The sequence below is a fragment of the Esox lucius genome, chromosome 3 (assembly GCF_011004845.1).
Source record: "Esox lucius isolate fEsoLuc1 chromosome 3, fEsoLuc1.pri, whole genome shotgun sequence".
Lineage (NCBI taxonomy): Eukaryota > Metazoa > Chordata > Actinopteri > Esociformes > Esocidae > Esox > Esox lucius.
This window is the reverse complement of record NC_047571.1, coordinates 20,291,797-20,311,743: the sequence shown is the minus strand read 5'-3', so window position 1 is coordinate 20,311,743 and position 19,947 is coordinate 20,291,797. Positions and strand designations below refer to the sequence as shown.

Sequence of the window (19,947 nt, the reverse complement as noted above, 5' to 3'; positions counted from 1 at the left end):
GAGAATGTTCTGCAATACAGCCACTTTATTTATGTTCCGATCATTTCCTTTCTGTCCCCCAAAACACGCTGACAGCATGTCAATCTGTCCCTCACGCACGTGTCCTTCTTGTGTCTACCTCGTCCATGTTGAAACTGCATCTTCTCCTCGTCCGGGTCTTGCTTGGCTTTGATGTATCCACAGTGTCTGAGGAACGAGCCGAACGAACAGGTTAACGATGTCATAAAGTGTGTGTGCGTGCATGACAACATTCAGTTTAAACTCAAGAAACTCCCACGATGCAAAGTGAACAGCAAAGGGCACGCTGATAGCGTTGGACTCCTCTCTATATACCACGCGCCACCTTTCTGCGTGTCCTTTATCCTGGATCCTGGATCCTGAAGGTGCACCTCCTCTCCCTCTCCAGGCGTGGCTCCATGCTTCACCAGGAAGACCCCCTCACATCCACCATTTTAACCCTTCCTTCAACCGTTTCAACCACTAACTGCCTCTACTACACCTCAGGGTACCAAACACACGCACACACACGCGCGCACACACCCTGCAGAGCAGATCAATCCAGCGATCCATATCAACCATCAATCAATTGATCCGCGGTGAGGAAGTGGTAAACTTGGCCTGGTTAGCCGGCACCACGCCGTGTTTTTGGTGGGGGGGGGCAGGGGTGGCGGGTCAACGTGAGCCTTTCTCCGATCCGTAAAACTTTAGCAGAGAAACAGCACATTTAACAAGCCTGTTCACACAAAACGCCATTACATTTAACGCTTGCTTAAATACAGCGTGACGGTTTTAGCTGCAAACATAAAAGCGTAAAATCCATTTTCACATTGTCAGGTACTAAAACAGCACATAAATGGTTTCTTTCCTGGCTCCTCTCCTCCATTCTCTTTTCCTCTGATCATTTCTTTCATTTTCTCTCTGCTCTTTCGTCAGACTATCCTCTCCCTGTCTTTTCTCTGCACACTACCACTCTCCTCTGCTCTCTCTGTACTGCAATCTCCCCTCATTATTAGACATGTGAATGGAAGTGGTTCTGGAGAACAATCCTGTCCGTGTCTTTCATCCTAATCAGAGCCCAGTACATCTTAAAGCCATTCTGATTGGGAACAGTTCCAAGAGCTATGATCAACCACATTTACATCTGGACCTCAACCAGAGATGTGTGGGGGGGGGCAGAGGAGGAGAGGTAGAGAGGGGACAAGCACCTGCTACGGAGGGAGGCGCGAGGGGGAGGAATGAAAGAAAGAAGCAGCGAATAGGGCTGCTGGAGCGGTGAGCTGGGGGAGCAGGGGGGGGAGGTGGAGGTGAAGGATAATCAGGCTGTGTTAGCCTCGCTAAATGAGACAGTCATTTGGTGCCTGATCCCTGTGTTGGTTTTAACACAGCTGAACCAATGGATGGAATAACTAACACTTCAGCGGGCCCTCTGGGGAGTGCTGTGTTAGTCTGGGTCTCTCAGGGGAGAGGGGCAGGGGCCAAACACACACACACAACCCCCTGCCACGAGTTGGCCAGAGGTCCTTGATCTGAGGTTTGGGGAAGAATTAGGAAACGGTGGGGGAGGTTTGTGGGGGGGGGGGTCAGGGGTTGGGGAGTCCCACCTGTTTATCAGCTGCTCAAGCCAGACGGGGTCATCTAATCAGTGGGACCCCGTATACAGACTCCAGGGACGGGGTTAGAGCATATGGGGAATGGAGAGACCAGGTTGCAGTTATGCCACGACTGGCTTCCAAACACACACTGTATGGTTCACCTCCTACGCAAACACGCAAGTACACACACAGACACACACCTACAGACACAAATACACAGACACACACCTACACACACAAATACACAGACACACACTTACACACACAAATACACAGACACACACGAGTACACTGACACACAAACACAAACATACACTTACACACCTATACAAACATACCCATGCAGGCACACACACACAGACACGCAGACATACACTTATAAAGACAAACAAATATGCACACACACACACACACACACATACACATACAAAGACCCTCAATCCAGTACACTTGCTACAGGGTCCAAAGAGCCAAAGCACGCTGAAGACACATTTCCTTCCTCACTGCAGGGGTGTGTGTGGGGGTGGGGGGTGTGTAGGTGTGGGGGGCGTGTGTGTGGGGGTGGGGCCTCTATGAGTGGAGCACACATTTCCATAGTAATTACAGTGTGCCTGAATTGGCCTCTGCAGTTAGATGATTCATTATTGCTGAAAGACATCTCTGAAATCACAGCCTTGTTTGCGTCCCAGAGGTACTTTGTGCCCTGGTATACTATAGCAACCAAACCAGAAGGGAAGCTTACATTAAAGTAGCATTCAGAAAGTTTGGTAAAAAGGCAGACTAGTTTAGAGAGCAACACAACTTAGCCAACGACCAGTAGATAGAGGTTGGTTGAATGTCTTTCTAAATGGGTCGGTGTCTACAGTTCCACTCTATATTCAAGTACAGCACCAGCTAGTGTATCCCATTCCATCTGTCACCCAGAGATGCTGCACTGTTCCGGCACGTTCCCATCCAATTTAACATACTCCGCTATCTCCCTCACACCTCACTTTTTACACACACACACCTCTTCTCTCTTTCACACACACGCACACACACTTCCTCTGTTTCAGTCCACTGTCCTCCGAAAGCCACACGCTCTGCATTTGCATATCAATTTACTTTTTAATATAATACTCTGTCACTCGAGACCCATTTGTCATTCGGCAAGCGAGGTTCCACCTTCATGGAACTCCATCCATATATTATCCTCCCCAACCCCTCTGCCTCTCTCTGCCTCACTCTGCCTCTCTCTGCCTCTCTCTGTGCCTCTGTCTCTGTGCCTCTTTCTCTCTGCCTCTCTCTCTGGGCTCTCTCTGCCTCTCTCTGTGCCTCTCTCTCTGTGCCTCTCTCTCTCTGCTTCTCTCTCTGTGTCTCTCTCTTTGTGTCTCTCTCTGTCTCTCCCTCTGCCTCTCTCTCTACTTTCCTCTCTGCCTCTCTCTCTGTGTCTTTCTCTGCGTTTCTCTCTGTCTCTTTCTCTCTGGTTCTTCTGTCTTTTTCTGTTTGGATCTGTTGCTCTTCTTGTCACCAAACCCCTCCCATGGCCTAGCTCCATATTCTTGGGCTTTCCCTCTGTCTCCATCTCTCTATCTCTCCCCAACTATCTCTATGTCCATAATGCACTCTCTCTTGCTAGATTTCATTCCCCTATCTTTCTTTAGTTCCTCTCTCTGTCTCTCTCCCTCTGTGTATTGCAGGGTGAGTGAAGGGCCGGACGTGATTAGAGGTTTTTCTGACAGACAGGATGTGATGCAGAATACCAGGTGGGGGTCCAACACTGCATACTAACTATTCAGGTGAAGGAGACAGAAGTAGAGATGCACATTTCCACAGAAGTCACTTAGAAGACATTCTAACCCAGTCTAAATCAACACGGTGGCAGAGTATCTGAACACTGTGACTGACTATGGACCAAGAAGTCTGTGACCAAAGCCTGGCCAGAGAGTGGTCTTTACAGGCACTCTTGGCAACCCAAAAGACAGGCTGTGATCAATGGGTTTCCACTTTGTCCTGCCGTGTGTGAACTGTGCAGACTTACGGGAAATGTCCCCCCCATGTCTCTGTCTCGGCTTTGAAAGACAATATTAGCTCCAAAACACATATCTTCCAGCTTAAAAATTAAACATTAAACATTCATTTTTCATTGTGATATCCTAATTCTTTTTTTTTTAATTCATTAAGTGTTAACTTTGTTACTATTATTACCTACAGTATCTGTGTAAGTATTGATGTGTTTATGTGTTTATACTTTTGCTTTGGCAATGCATGCGGTGGCACACCGATAAGGGCTATTAAATTGAATTTAATGAACTGGAAGAAGGAGGGAGAGGGAGAAGGAGAGGGAGGGTCACAGTAGCTCCAGGGCTCATACTATCCTACTTGGCTGACTCAGGTGCCCTTGTCTGGGTGATGGAAACACTGGGGAAAATCACACTCGCAACAAGAGAGAAGCACTCGGAGAAACAGTTTTTTAGGAAAGCTGCCAAGACGAGAGGAAGAAAGAGATGGAGACAGAGAAAGAGGAGAGGAAAAGAGAGAGGGAGAGATAGGGAGTGAGGGAGAGAGAGAGGGAGAGGTAGAGAGTGAGGGAGAGAGAGAGAGAGGGAGAGGTAGGGAGTGAGGGAGAGAGAGAGAGGTAGAGAGTGAGGGAGAGAGAAAGGGGGAGGGATCAAACACTAGAAAAATTCACTAGGAAAGCAAAAGATTGATCTGTGGAGCTTTAAAGACACGGACATTTTGGATCTATTGTGCTTGAAAGACAGGGAACGAGCTGATCTATAGAGCTTTAAACACAGGGAAAGGATTCATCTATAGAGCTTTAAACACAGGGAAAGGATTCATCTATAGAGCTTTAAAGACAGGGAAAGTATTGATATTTAGAACTTTAAACACAGGGAAAGGATTGACCTTTAGAGCTTTAAACACAGGGAAAGGATTAATCTATAGAGCTTTAAAGACAAGGAAAGGAAATATCTATAGAGATTTAATCACATTGTATGATTTTTAAATAATTAATTAGCATTTTATTGCATGACATAAGTATTTGATCACCTACCAACCAGTAAGAATTCCAGCTCTCACAGACCTGTTAGTCTTTCTTTAAGAAGCCCTCCTGTTCTCCACTCATTGCCTGTATTAACTGTACCTGTTTGAACTCGTTACCTGTATAAAAGACATCTGTCCACACACTCAATCAAACAGACTCCAACCTCTCCACAATGGCCAAGACCAGAGAGCTGTGTAAGGACTTCAGGGGTAAAATTGTAGACCTGCACAAGGCTGGGATGGGCTACAGGACAATACATGCTTTGTAAGTGGGAAAACCTGCAAAATTGGCAGTGTATCAAATACTTGTTCTCCCCACTGTATAAAGAGTGATGTATAAATACTGATTTTGAAATATCATTTAAACAAAGAGCAAAAGAAAATGCCCATGTGAGCACACAGACACACAATTCACTGTTCAAATATATATCTAGACGAGATAGCTCAAAATCAAATGAACTTGCTGTATGTGTCAATGTATGTATGTTTTCTGTTCAACCTTGACCGTATCTTAAATAGCATTGCTTCCACAGCTAATAAAGGCAGTGTAAAAGGAAGCTGTATCACTCAACATGTTTTATATGACAAGCTTTTATGAGATTAGTCAAAGACCTGATCGTTGAAGGAGAAATTGATGTACTCAGAGAGGGAAGGTAAGACTGGGGGAAAGGTAAACACACAGAAAACATATTTCCTGTTTTACTATTCTTGTGGGGACCCCAACATTACTCACATTCATATTTGTTCTAACCCAAAAGAAATCACATTTTAACCCCAACTCGTAAGCATAACCCCTAACCCTAATTCCAAACCCAGTCATCCATTTCTAGATTTTGAAGGGTACAAAAGCAACCTGCCACTGAAATCTTGCTGTATTGATTGTTTCCATTTTACTGTGGCAACTCTTATATAGCGTCACCTGTGCCAATAGCTTTTTACCATTTACATTGCAAACCTGTCCAGTTTCAATGGATAAAATGAAACACATTAAATATATTGTCTGTCTATAAAAACACAAAAGCTGCATCTGAGATATGACATATTGTTTTGACACTTGAAAGCTTTGCGGTTTGATGCAAACAAAAAACAGTAAAGATAAAAAACAATAATATGCCTTCTCATCTCGCAAACAATTTAAAGCATGTAAAAACAAGTGTTATGGAGAGGGTATCCTTCTGTTGATAAACTGATTACATAGGAAACGTATGTGCTTGTGGGCAAGCTTTTGCATTTCAACATATGTGCACTACTAAAAATACCTTTTAACCAATAACTACCTGTCCCAAATGTTCAGTCAGCCCATTCACATGGGCCTGTGTTTGCTATACTCTTAAAATATGACACCTGGTCATGAGTGGGCTACTCACAATGCCCTTGGTGTAGGGTGTTCCGTGTGTGCAAGTGTATTTGTGTGTATGTTTGTGAGTGTGTGAATGTGTGTGTGTGTATGCATTTGTAAGTCTGTGTGTGTGTGTGGTGTGTGTGTGTGTGAGCTGACTACAAATAACATGCCCAGCTCCTATTGAGCTGATGTAAAGACTTTAATGCCCACGGCGGAAAAATGCTGCCATACTACAGTAACCACGTTGCTTCGGACAAAGCTGTCCTCTAAAAGGCAAAATGATGGGTGGCTGACCATGTAAAAAGGTTTGGGGTCAACTCTGACAAAGAACAATGTTAGTATCTGATAACAATAACAATAAAGTGCCAGGAAAGAACACAGTGGAAGGAGAGGGAAAAAATGAATAAAGAATAACATGGTAAAACACTGCCCACCTATTGCGTTCAAATCTCCCAGCCTGACTCATCTGTCTTTATAGCAGGTGTGGGTCTGTGCACTAATTGTCTCTCCTCACAGTAAGTGTATGTTGAGCTATGTGACCTGCTGGTCTCTCTTCATACAAGAGGTGCATGGTGAGCTATGTGACCTGCTGGTCTCTCTTCATACAGGAGGTGCATGGTGAGCTATGCAACCTGCTGGTCTCTCTTCATACAGGAGGTGCATGGTGAGCTATGCGACCTGCTGGTCTCTCTTTATACATGAAGTACATCATGGGTTTATGTGACCTTCTGGTCTATCTTCATACAGGAGGTTCATGGTGGGTTATGTGACCTGCTGATCTCTCTTCATACAGAAGGTGCATGGTGAGCTGTATGACCTGCTGGTCTCTCCTCCTATGAAAGGTGCATGGTGAGCTATGTGACCTGCTGGTTTCTCATCATACAGGAGGTGCATGGTGGCTTATGTGACCTGCTGGTCTCTCTTCATACAGGAAGTGCATGGTGGGTTATGTGACTTGCTGGTCTCTCATCATACAGGAAGTGTATGGTGGGTTATGTGACCTGTTGGGCTCTCTTCTTACAAGAGGTACATGGTGAGCTATAAGACCTGCTGGTCTCTCTTCATATAGAAAGTGCATGGTGAGCTATATGACCGACTGGTCTCTCTTCCTATGAAAGGTGCATGGTGAGCTATGTGACCTGCTGGTTTCTCATCATACAGGAGGTGCATGGTGGCTTATGTAAAATGCTGGTCTCTCTTCATACAGGAAGTGCATGGTGGGTTATGTGACTTGCTGGTCTCTCATCATACAGGAAGTGCATGGTGGGTTATGTGACCTGCTGGTCTCTCTTCTTACAAGAGGGGCATGGTGAGCTATGTTACCTGCTGGTCTCTCTTCATATAGGAAGTGCATGGTGAGCTATATGACCTGCTGGTCTCTCTTCCTATGAAAGGTGCATGGTGAGCTATGTGACCTGCTGGTTTCTCATCACACAGGAGGTGCATGGTGGCTTATGTAAAATGCTGGTCTCTCTTCATACAGGAAGTGCATGGTGGGTTATGTGACCTGCTGGTCTCTCTTCATAGAGGATATGCATGGTGAGCTATGTGACCTGCTGGTCTTTCTTCATACAGGAAGTGTATGGTGGGTTATGTGACCTGCTGCTCTCTCTTAATACAGGAGGTGCATGATGGGTTATGTGACCTGCTGGTCTCTCATCATAAAGGAGGTGCATGATGGGTAATGTGACCTGCTGGTCTCTCTTCATATAAGAAGTGCATGGTGAGCTACATGACCTGCTGGTCTCTCTTCCTATGAAAGGTGCATGGTGAGCTATATGACCTGCTGGTTTCTCATCACACAGGAGGTGCATGGTGGCTTATGTGACATGCTGGTCTCTCTTCATACAGGAAGTGCATGGTGGGTTATGTGACCTGCTGGTCTCTCTTCATAGAGGATATGCATGGTGAGCTATGTGACCTGCTGGTCTTTCTTCATACAGGAAGTGTATGGTGGGTTATGTGACCTGCTGCTCTCTCTTAATACAGGAGGTGCATGGTGGGTTATGTGACCTGCTGGTCTCTCGTCATAAAGGAGGTGCATGATGGGTAATGTGACCTGCTTGTCTCTCTTCTTACAAGAGGTGCATGGTGAGCTATGTGACCTGCTGGTCTCTCTTCATACAGAAGGTGCATAATGGGTTATATGACCTGCTGCTCTCTCTTCATACAGGAGATGCATGGTTAGCTATGTGACCTGGTGGTCTCTCTTCATACATGAAGTACATCATGGGTTTATGTGACCTTCTGGTCTCTCTTCATACAGGAGGTGCATGGTGGGTTATGTGACCTGTTGGTTGAGACTATACTCACTACACTAATCTTCCATGACACACAGACAAAGACAGGCCATTCTCCCTGCCTGCCTGGGACGCTGCCTTGGTAGCCTTGGCTGTTAATCCCCCCAGCAGTGATTATTAGCATGGATGAGAGGGTGTCCACACACCAGAGGCCAATGGGGCATACTGCTTAAAGGATAAACCTGAAAACACTCTCTCTTTCTCCCTGCCTTTCTCTCTCAATCTCTTCATCTTTATATGTCCCTTTCTTTCTCACTCTTTCCATCTCTCTGTCTGTCACTTGTAATCAGTGGGAGTGGGTCCTCAAATTAAAGGTAATCAGAGTAACACACAAACAGCACATACAGACAGCCTCCAAAGACCCGCTGGGTCTCATCATGACTCACAATAATAGCTATTTAATATGAAGCTATTCGAATAAATGTAATTAAGGTGAATTAGAAACATTGATTAAATTCAATCTCCCAATTTCATGCTTAAAGTAAGCTTCAGAACATAATTTGATAAACATTGCATTTCTACTCTATAATATGGAATCAATTTATCTGCAGTTGAACTGTCATCCCCCTGGGTTTAAAAAATACATCATATGATCACAGCCCTGCTTTTGCTACACAACAGTTATACAAATATAGCCCTTGGTCAAAACAGTCATACAATCATAGCCCGGGGTTAACACAACCATATAATGATAACCCCAGGATAAGACAGTCATAAAACCATAAGCCTGGGTTAAGAGTTATTCCATCATATCCCGGGTTAACACAATCATAAAATCTTAAGCTCTTGGTAAAAACAGTCATACAATCATAGCCCTGGGTTAAGACAGTCAAACAGTCATAACCCCGAGTTAAGACAGTCATAACCCTGGGTTGACCAAAAAAAATGCCAGGTCATTATTGAAAATAATGATTATTTAATGCCTTCCCTTGAATAACAATGAAACAGAATCCCAACCCATGGTCCTAACAGAGACATTCATTCTAATGAGAACAATGAAATGTGAGGGTTCACATAAAGAAGAACCATAGAGTTAGTCCTTTCTCTTCCAGCCCTCCCTCCTCTCCTCCTTCCATCCATCTGGCGTGGAGCCAAAAGCTCTCCTGACCGCTTTAGAAAAAGATTTACTCAGCCAGAGTTAATTATTAGGAAGGGGAAATGATTAGCAATAGAGTTATGGAATACAAATCTGTCTGCGTTTCATTAAAACGTGTTTGGAAACATTTAATTTAGTACCAATTCATTAGAGTAAGTGGAGTCCCAGACGAGCTGAGAAGGGGGAAGAATGTTTAATATCAAGCATGTCAAACAGTCATGTTACAGTGAGGGGGGGGGGTTCTCGTCATCATTAAGTGAAGTGTGTTTTCTTGTCCGTACAGTAGTGTGTGTGTGTGTGTGTGTGTGTGTGTGTGTGTGTGTTGTGTGTGTTTGTGTGACTCGTATGTCTAATTATTGTAACGACCCTTCACAACAGGAGGAGGTCATAGTTTCAGGGTAAGGTCACGGAATGTGTGTTTCATTCTCAAATCACACACAAACAAGCACATAAACAGACACACAAGCAGATACACACACACAAACACAAATGTACAAACACACACACACTTCTCCTTAAAGGCTATATCCTGCAAATAAATCTAAGTGGTTAGGACATCCCCGGAACGTCAGGAGGTGATTTCATGGTCCCTGGGCGTCATCTGTTTTATGTGCAGCCAGACCTTTTAGGAGCTCTGACCAGTTATCATTATGATATACTTAAAAACTCTGTGGCAACAAGCTTTTATTTACAGGTTTGTGAGCTTAGTTCATGGAGTTTTCACAGACAAAGCAGCATCTTATAGCCCAAAGCTGACCCATATTGATTCAAAGAGCTACAAGCTGCCAGCAACAAAACACACACACAGACACTCACAACCACATGCATAGAGACAGGCACAGACATTCAGCAGCTGCCCCTCTAGAAGTGGGCTTCTAAATGGCCACTCCAAACCAGACACTCCTGGCTCACAATCATCATTAGTGCTATTACGCACAAAAACAGCCTGGTGCTAACCCCCCTGTAACGGAGCCGTGTGTGAGTCACTAAAGTTTCAGCAAAACACAGTTTCTCCAGCCAACGAACAACACTGGAGGGTTTTGGCATAGAAAACAACTATGCGCCAGGAAACTGCCTGAGTAAGACACACAATGGCTACTATTCACCTCCCAACAGACAGGACTTGGCATATTCTGGCGCAGAAAAACAGGAAACTGCCTGTGTGGGAGTGAATTTTGGCACAAAATGGCTGCCAGGACCTGTATCTCTGAGTTGGACCATGAATGAGCTGAGCTGAAACAGTAGCACATCTCCATCCAATGACAAGCCTTCCTATTGTGCTTCTTCACTTTGTCTGCCTCCTCCCCCTCTTTCTTTCTCCTCCCTCATCTATTTCTATTTGTTTACCTTCTAGTGTCTTCTCTTCCGACAACATTTCTCTCTCTGTTCAGATGTGCGTGGTGTCTTCCTGTCCCAGGTTGCTTCCTTTCCATCATTAACTTTGAAAAATAACCGAAGGCCTTGTAACAGATGCTGCTGATGTCTTAAAAGAGCTTCCTCAAATACACACAGATGCTATGCGGAGAAAAGGCCTGCCCTGATAGACACACCTCCCCTCCTCTATTACGCAGACTAAAAAGTGTTCCTCCTAAACCCATCCTTTACAAAGACATCTCACTCTCCTCCACTTTACCCTTTCTCAATCTGTCACAGAGATAGTCAATTCTACTCTCCATCCTTTTGTCACTAAGGCATGAAAAGAAAGCGAGGGATCTGAAAATCATCCAAAAAGGGCCAAAGATCTCATGTCTTTCAATGTGACCATCCTTTCTACTTGGAGAGAAAGGGGCTGAGAGAGTGGGAGCGAGGAGGCTGAATAGGCTTTCAGATGGTAATGTACCTGTCACATCCAGACACCTAAAACCAGACAGAGACTAAGACTTCCTGTTCCTGCTCTGACAGGTGAGTCATTCAGGATGCCATTGGCCAAAATAGTTCATTTCGATTAGTTGGCCAGAGGAAGATAGAATGATGAGCTTGACTGTATGGTTTAAGTTAATGTACAAATCCTGCTGGCAAGCCTGTCTGTTTCTTTCATCCAGAAGCACCTTGAGAAGTTACTCTCATAGCTCCTGCCGTGGATACAACTTTAAGCAGTTTTAAACACGTCTCACGGTCCTAAAACCGCAACACTTTGAAGCAGATGGCCGTGGCCTGAAACAACTTCTCACCACTCTTTGACGACTCCTACATTAAAACACACAAACAACAATCCAAGTTGTTGGGGAATATCTGGCTTACGACCAAAGCTCCTCACAGCCCTCTGAGGAAGAGAGGCGGGGCGGAAAGAGAAAATCATTACAGAGCACACATACTACACAGACACACAACACACGCACGTACATGGCAGAGGACGGCTAACAACTTCGCTAACAACTTCTGAGGGAACTAAAAAAAAATGAACGAGGGAGAACGGTTTGACGAGCGAACACCATCTGCTGATTCCATCGCATGCCAGTCGCTCGCATTGTTCCCACCTGTCAACCTGCCAAACAGCCTGTGGACAAAGCCCTCGCAGTGAAACACCACACACACACACACACACACACACAGTGGGTCATAACAGTGGTGATTTGTCAGCACGGTGCTGTGTCTGAGGGGGTTTGAGGGGTGTCATGTTCCCCCCCCGGCAGAAACAATAGACAGATGCCACTTTATTTAACGGGAACAGAAAGGAACAGAAAACACCGCAAATCACCACTTTTAACAGCCACGTTATTACAATATCAGCCTCTCCCCTGCCAACAAAGAACGAGGGCGGGCAAAGCTTATGGTGTATTGTGTGTGTGTGTGTACAGTATAGAACATGCTTGTGTGTACACATGAATGTTGGTGTGGGTGTGTGTTGAATGTTGGTGTGAGCGTTTGTTTGTCGCTCATACATGGACTTGTGCATCACTAGGCATGACCACCTTGTATACCTGGAAACTGCTGAGGTGATTCAACTGGCCTAAACAACAGCATACATTCACAACCATGGTACTGTCAGTGGAGCCTGGTTTGACTCTAATCTTAATGTGTTTTCTAGCATGCCTAATAAGCCTGATATTGTTGTGGTGGGGGGAGACCGGAGGGAGTCGCTAACTTTGGAATTAAGTTGCTCCTTCAATTGCTAGATGGGGCAGACTTTGACAGAGAAGTTCCTTAAGTACCGTGTAGTGTGATCAGCGGGGGATTAACGTGCAGACTGGCAGTGCTGATATTTGTCTCGCCACCTACAGAAACTTGCAGTGAGTGGCCCTCATATCGTGGGCGTGCTGTGGGGCCGTCCTGCTGTTTGGGGAAGCCGTCTGTATACTGTTGTGTCCAAACCAGGAGCAGAAAACCTGGTGTGCCGAAACGATGAATTAGCTCAGTTCCTATGGTGAGGTGGCTAGTTGGTACAAAGACGTGCAAAGTTGAGTGCATCCGTCTGCCTGAAGGTAGGGTTAACTCCACTCTCTGCCCCAGACAGAAAACAATCATGCCACCTTCAGAAAAGGCTGTTTATGAGGATAAAATAGGATTTCAGGATGTAGTGAAGTGAGCTGAGCATGGAGTGACGATGCCAAAATGGGTGTACAGAGAAGAGAAAATCCTATTAGTATTGGCCGAGTTCATTGAAGTTCAGTTGGACTTGGTCTAAAGAATGAAAAAAAAAAAGATCAGTCACTTTAAATGTGAACATGTGCAACGGAAAATAATTGATAGGAATTGTATTGAGGAATCGTTAAAGATGGTAACCACACTGGCTATTATTTCTCCTAATGTGAGCTGCCAAGGGAGTGAATATCCATGCTGAAATAACGGTTCAAGCTTTGTATTTAATACAAAGATTCACAGAAATCCTTTCTATTTTGTTACTATGACTAATGTGCATATATCTGATTCACCTGTCTTCATCAGGAGTTCCAGCACATTCTTTTACAAAACCGCAGACCTCTCCCTCCCTCACCCACTCTCCTTCCTTTCTCCCTCTTCCTCCCTCTCCTCTCTCCTCTCTCCTTCTCCCTGTCTCTCTTTCACCGTACCCCTTTTTGCTGATGCTTGGAAAAATCAGTGTAGCTCCATTTATTGTAACAAAGGCAATAGAGGAGAAGGCAGCAAGAAACAGAGAATGCGAGGAGTTAATGCTGAAAATAGAATACAAAGAAAGAGAGAGAAGAAGAGGGAATGAAGAGAGACGTATGTGATTGAGAACAAATGTTGAATAGGCATGGGGGCAGGAAGAGAAGCACAGACTGATATATAGCATATAAAAAATGAAAAGCGAAAAGATAAAGTAAAGTAGAAGAAGCCTAGAGAGAGTGAGTTGTTATCGCATGTATGCAGGTGTCAAACACATTCCCTGGAGGGCCAAGTATCTGTGGGTTTTTGCTTGTACTTCATACCTAGTACTGTAGACTAATAACTAAGGTCACTAATTAGTTAGGAACTCCCCTCGTGCGGTTGTCTAGGTCTTAACTGGACACCAATCAAAACATCCCTGGCATAGGAGGTAGTTATAAAATGGTAACCTCATGTGTGCTATAATGAGTGGCTATCACATGGTAACCTCATGTGTGCTATAATGAGTGGCTATCACATGGTAACCTCATGTGTGCTATAATGAGTGGCTATCACATGGTAACCTCATGTGTGCTATAGTGAGTGATTATCACATGGTAACCTCATGTGTGCTATAGTGAGTGATTATCACATGGTAACCTCATGTGTGCTATAGTGAGTGGCTATCACATGGTAACCTCATGTGTGCTATTGTGAGTGCTTATCACATGGTAACCTCATGTGTGCTATAGTGTGTGATTATCACATGGTAACCTTATATAGACTATAATGAGTGATTATCACATGTTAACCTCATGTATAGTAAAATATATCCCTCACTCCACCTCTTTTATATCCCTCACTCCACCCCTACTATATTCCCAACTCCACCCCTCCTATATCCCCCACTCCACCCCTCCTATATCCCTAACCTCATCTCATCTATATCCCTCACCCCATCCCACTTATGTCCCTCACTCCACCCCTACTATATTCCCTACTCCACCCCTACTATATACCTCACTCCACCCCTCCTATATCCCCCACTCCACCCCTACTATATCCCCCACTCCACCCCTCCTATATACCCCACTCCACCCCTCCTATATACCTCACTCCACCCCTCCTATATCCCTCACTCCACCCCTCCTATATCCCTAACCTCATCTCATCTATATCCCTCACCCCATCCCACTTATGTCCCTCACTCCACCCCTACTATATTCCCTACTCCACCCCTACTATATACCTCACTCCACCCCTCCTATATCCCCCACTCCACCCCTACTATATCCCCCACTCCACCCCTCCTATATACCCCACTCCACCCCTCCTATATACCTCACTCCACCCCTACTATATTCCCAACTCCACCCCTCCTATATCCCTCACTCCACCCCTCCTATATCCCTAACCTCATCTCATCTATATCCCTCACCCCATCCCACTTATGTCCCTCACTCCATCCCTACTATATCCCCCACTCCACCCGTCCTAGATCCCTCACCCCATCTCCACTATATCCCTCACTCCACCCCTCCTAGATCCCTCACTCCACCCCTCCTAGATCTCTCACTCCATCTCACATATATCCTTCACTCCACCCCTCCTAGATCCCTCACTCCACCCCTCCTATATCCCTCACTCCTATGTCCCTTGCTCCTTCTTGCTGTCTGGTTTTTCTGTTCACTAATTTCTTCCTTGTCTTTATCTTTTTGCTGTTCTCTCCTTCCCTCATCCTCTCTGTCTTTTCTAATTCCTCTCCTTCCTTTTCCCTCATTACTTTATGTTCATTGTCTTCTTTCAGTTTTCGTTCTCCCTTCTGTTCTGTCTTCCCTTCCGGTTTTGTCTCTCGTTCCCTCATTCTCTCACCTTCCATTTCTCTCTTTCTATCTTGTTCCCTGTCTGCTGTTCTGTCCATCTCTATTCCTCTCCTCCATACTGTCTCCTTGTCTCTCAAGTGCTGTCTTTGATCTCCAGCAATCTGCAGTCACAGCCACACACACATACACAAACACACACACACACACACATGCACACACATACATTCACACACACTCCTTTAGGACAGATGTTTCAACGTTCTCAATTAGAAAGAACTAATCAACACTCACCCCTCCATTCACCCCCCTATCCAAGCCATGTACAAATGAAAGGATGAAGAGAAGGATGGAGGGAGACGTAGGTTATGGAGGTATATTGACCACCCCCATCAAATCCAGTTAACACTTTTCTCTCTGCCTGTGAAACCTGATTAGCTGTGTCTGTTTAGGTCTGGTAAAGAAGGATTAGCAACCCACCCATTTTACCTTCCTTCTATTTGCTTTTTGAATCTTCTTCCATCTCTCTACTAGTAAGACGTGCAGTACCAGTCACTTACCCATGGGTCCAAGTGTGTCCAAACTTTTGACTGGTATTCTATGTGTGTTGTTTGTGTGTATGCGTATGTAAGTATATGTACACAACTGTATGTGCGCTTTGTGTGTGTGTGTTTAGGACAGTGTGCACTAACTAGATTCCACCTGGTCAATAGTGAATAGAGCACTCAGCCTGATAGGCAATCACCCTCAATCAATACTAATCTTTTTACAGACCTCAGATCTGTGTGTGTGTGTGTGTGTCCAGGAGAGAATAGCTCTTTAATCTAGTCACAGCGTATATAGGATAAGCATTCATTTACAGACATTGTAAATCACTGGCCTGTCATCCTCTTCGCCTAAACCTTTCCTCTCCTCTTCTCCCTCCATCTCTCCTGTCTTCCCTCTCTGCTCGCCTCCTTTTTCCTCTACCTGGCGCCCTGAGTAAGACAGGTGCCCATTTTGACAATCCAACACAGTCAGGGGAGATTTAGGTATGTAAACCATTGTTTTGCCAGTGTTCTCAATAAGGTTTAAATCCGGGATACAACAGACAACATTAAGTGGAATTCCATGCTGTCTGACAGATGGGTCAAAGGAACATGTTGAAATCCACACTCCTAATAAGCCATGCCTTCACCTCGACATTCAGCCACACCTCCACCTCGATATTCAGCCACGCCTCTACCTTGACATTCAGCCACGCCTCCACCTCGATATTCAGCCACGCCTCTACCTTGACATTCAGCCACGCCTTCACCTCCAGTCAATGTGCACGCATGCGCACACTGAAAGCAATTTAGAAGGTGTTGAAAGCAATGTAGATGCTTTCATTCAATTAAACAAATCCCATTGATCTGATTCATTTATTATTTGACTTTAGAGAAAGTGAATACAATAGGTTGAACGAACCCAAGTGTTCGAGAATTCCAATCTGCAAAAGTACGTCCGGTGATCAACAATGGCTTACAACGTTTAACAGTGCTGAGAGCTGGAGCCTAATTCAGAGTGTTTGAACTGCCCCTGAAAGGACGTTGTCCACCTCTCTCTTCTCCTTCCCTTCATTTCTCAAATGTATTGTTCTTTTCTACACTTGGGTCACACATCAAGTCTGCAAGTCTGCATATAAGACCACAGGACCACAGATGACATTTGCTTAACTTCAGCTAATGTCCCCATAAGAAGCTACAGTCAAACAGCAGATGTAGGTAGGTAGGAAGTTAAATGTCAGGGTGTTCTTGGTTGGCATGGTGCCTGAATACAGCTATCAGTTTTAGTATAGGTATATATCTCTTACCTGCCGCTAACGACGAAGCAAGCAACCAGGAAGATGAGCAGAATGATGCCTCCAGCGATGGACACAGCAAGGATGGTTGACTGGTTGGGGTCTCCTATGGCCAACATGTCTGGGGGAGACAAAGGATTGATAAGGTTTAGAAGTGTGGGTGTGTGTGTGTGTGTGTGTTTGGGCGTGTTTGCGTATCTATGTATTTGTGAGCATGTTTGTATTTTTGTGTGTGCATGTAGCCATGTTGATTGTGTTTGACTGTTGACGTCTGAATGGGGCCATGTGATCATCTGTGTGTAACAGGGAAAGAGATTTGCACAGAAGGGGAAAAATGATGTACTCAGCAAGCTCTTTGACAAGTTTTCTTTTTCATTTCAATATTCCACTACGAGAGCTGACGTGTAAAGGCATTCCAATCCTCCTCCCCTGTCCAAATGGATGTGTTAACATTGTACATAACAAGACTGCTTTAAAAGTTTTTGTACACTGCAGCAATCGGCCCATTACTCAAAACAAATACCCCATTCATCAAGGTTAGCCAAGCACGAGCTGACGTGTGTGTGTGTGTGTGCATGAGCAGCCAGCCCTTTCAGGCAAATGAATGCCTCCAGGCAGCAATAGATGACCATTGATCTATTCCAGGAGGGTTCAACCTGGCCCACAGTTGGTTTGTGTCTATTGAGAAAGTACGACATGTAAGGAACAAACTCAACACACTCAGTTAAAAATCACTAAAACCAACATTAAATCGTGTATAATTATAATGAACCTATGGAGAAATAAAATGTACATTCATGTCAGACATGCTATAAACCATAGAGATGAAATATAACCAATTTTCATTGTGACCTTTGGATCGCGTGAAAGAACAAAAGCACCCCTGGAGGAAAAATTGGTTTGACACCCCGGTTCTATTCCGTTCCCTGTGCAAACACACGCAGACCCAGACTGACTGCTTTAAAGGCTTCCATCTTCTGTAATAAATACAATGATGACCCGAACATGATATGACTAATACTCAGTCAGCTCAATTTCAACACATGAACTTGAACTGAGCAACTGATCAGATTAATCAGATTAAAATGATGGATCATATTATGATGAATACTTCTCAAGTGGAATACAAATGAGGAGAGAGGTACTGAGTTGATGGAGATGGTGGCTCAGGAAAGGAAAGAAATTAGCACAAATAAGAGAAAGCAGAGAGACTGGAAGGTAGAAGGGGAAATAGGAGATAGAGGTATAGATGTAGAAAGGAGAAGAAAGAGGATGAGGAGAGAGAATGTGAAGGAGAAGACCAGGAAAGAGGAAGAGTGAGGAGGAGGAGATGTAGACAAATGTGAGAAGGAGAGAAGAGAGAAAAAGGGAAGGGAAAGTAGAATAGAGGAGCGAGGAGGGTTGCGGAAACAGAAGAAAGTGAGAGTCAATAACCACCCAAATGCACGAGTGGCCTGGTGGAACAACCCATCATAAGTCACTGAAAGATTTGGTTATTGCAGCCAGCTAGATAACTGAAGGATTATTATATTCTGTGTAGTTTGTGTAGGCTAGCAGCTGGTTAGCTTGTCTTTTGTTATCTGAAGTGGCAGTCTCAGTCTAGACTGGATGGAAGTGTCTGTTTACATTATTATGACACCATTTGGAGCCACACCTCAAAGTAGTTTGGTTAATTAAAATGTAAATGTGAAACTTTAATCAGCCCAGTAAGGGCAAATTCAAACGTGGTGTGGGGTCAGTCTTAAATGTACATACGTTTTGTGCAATAGCCTGGGGAAAAGGTTACTACATTAATAAATCCACACAAACAGAGAAAGAGAGTGTCAGTGCTTTTTTACCTTCGTGGCTGGTCTCTAGTTCTATCTCTCCCCCATAGGAACCATAACCTCCCGGAGTTCTGGCTCGGACACGGAAAACGTAGGTAGTCCCAGGCTTAAGACCATCTACAGTCATCACATTGGACCTGGTCTTTAAAACGGTGTAATTCTGTTCTCTCTGGTTCTAATAGGGGGAAAACATAGATAGACAGAGAGAGACAGAGAAACTGAGATAGAGACAGTGAGAGACTCGTAACTATGTGCACATTATTTATATCACTTTACATACAGCCTATCATACTCAAAATACCGTTATCTTTTTTAAATTTCTACTTAGAAATATAGACTTGTTTATTTTATATTTGTGTTCACTTGTTATCTTCTATAGCTTTTAATTATTAATAATATTTTCAACTTAAACAAAATGTTGCCCATGCCAATAAAAAATAAAAATAAATATATATATAATTAAGAGACAGACAGAGAGGCAGAGATAAAGACACACAAAGAATATATATATCTATTGTTTTTCTATATCACTATTACTGCCTAAACATATTTGCCTTGTCAATAGTGACAACCATACATTAATGCCAATAAAGCACCTATTGAAATGAACAGACAGACGAAGGGAGACAGAGGGTGAGACAGAGAGAAAGAGGCATAGGGTGAGACAGAGGGTGAGACAGAGAGAGAAAGAGGGTGGGACAGAGAGAGAAACAGAGGGTGAGACAGAGAGAGACTGAGGGTGAGACAGAGGGTGGGACAGAGAGAGAAACAGAGGGTGAGAAAGAGAGACAACTATTCAAATTGTACATATTGGAACAAAAGCCTAACCAGAATATTACCCCAGGAATTTATAACAAATATTTTGTGTTGACAGAAATGCCTCTAACCTAGCCTTTACTTTAGGGTGAGATTCCCCAACAAAGCAATCCAGACAGCGACTTTTAGAGCCGTTGGCTTAGAAGCATCAGTTAAATCCAATGCCTACACATCAATAACAAATCTCAAACAAATTTAAATCTCTAATAAAAACTAATTTTTAAACTCAATGTTACCAAATACAAAAAAAGTAAGATACTAACAATGACCAGACTTAGTG

At 44.1% G+C, this 19,947-nt stretch overlaps 1 protein-coding gene across 6 annotated transcripts in view; it reads right to left on the bottom strand.

The window, feature by feature from the left end:
• epha4b (eph receptor A4b) overlaps positions 1-19,947 on the bottom strand; it is a 94,866-nt gene that overhangs the window by 27,350 nt on the left and 47,569 nt on the right. For all 6 annotated transcript variants that reach the window (XR_004575604.1, XR_004575605.1, XR_004575606.1 and 3 more), the window contains exons 9-11: positions 18,864-19,026; positions 17,038-17,146; positions 119-186 (exon numbers count right to left, since the gene is read on the bottom strand). Coding sequence is in view for 2 of the 6 variants with exons in the window: in XM_034291437.1 (XP_034147328.1) it covers positions 119-186; positions 17,038-17,146; positions 18,864-19,026 (340 nt within the window). In the remaining 4 variants the exon portion in view is untranslated. The remainder of the gene's footprint in view (positions 1-118; positions 187-17,037; positions 17,147-18,863; positions 19,027-19,947) is intronic.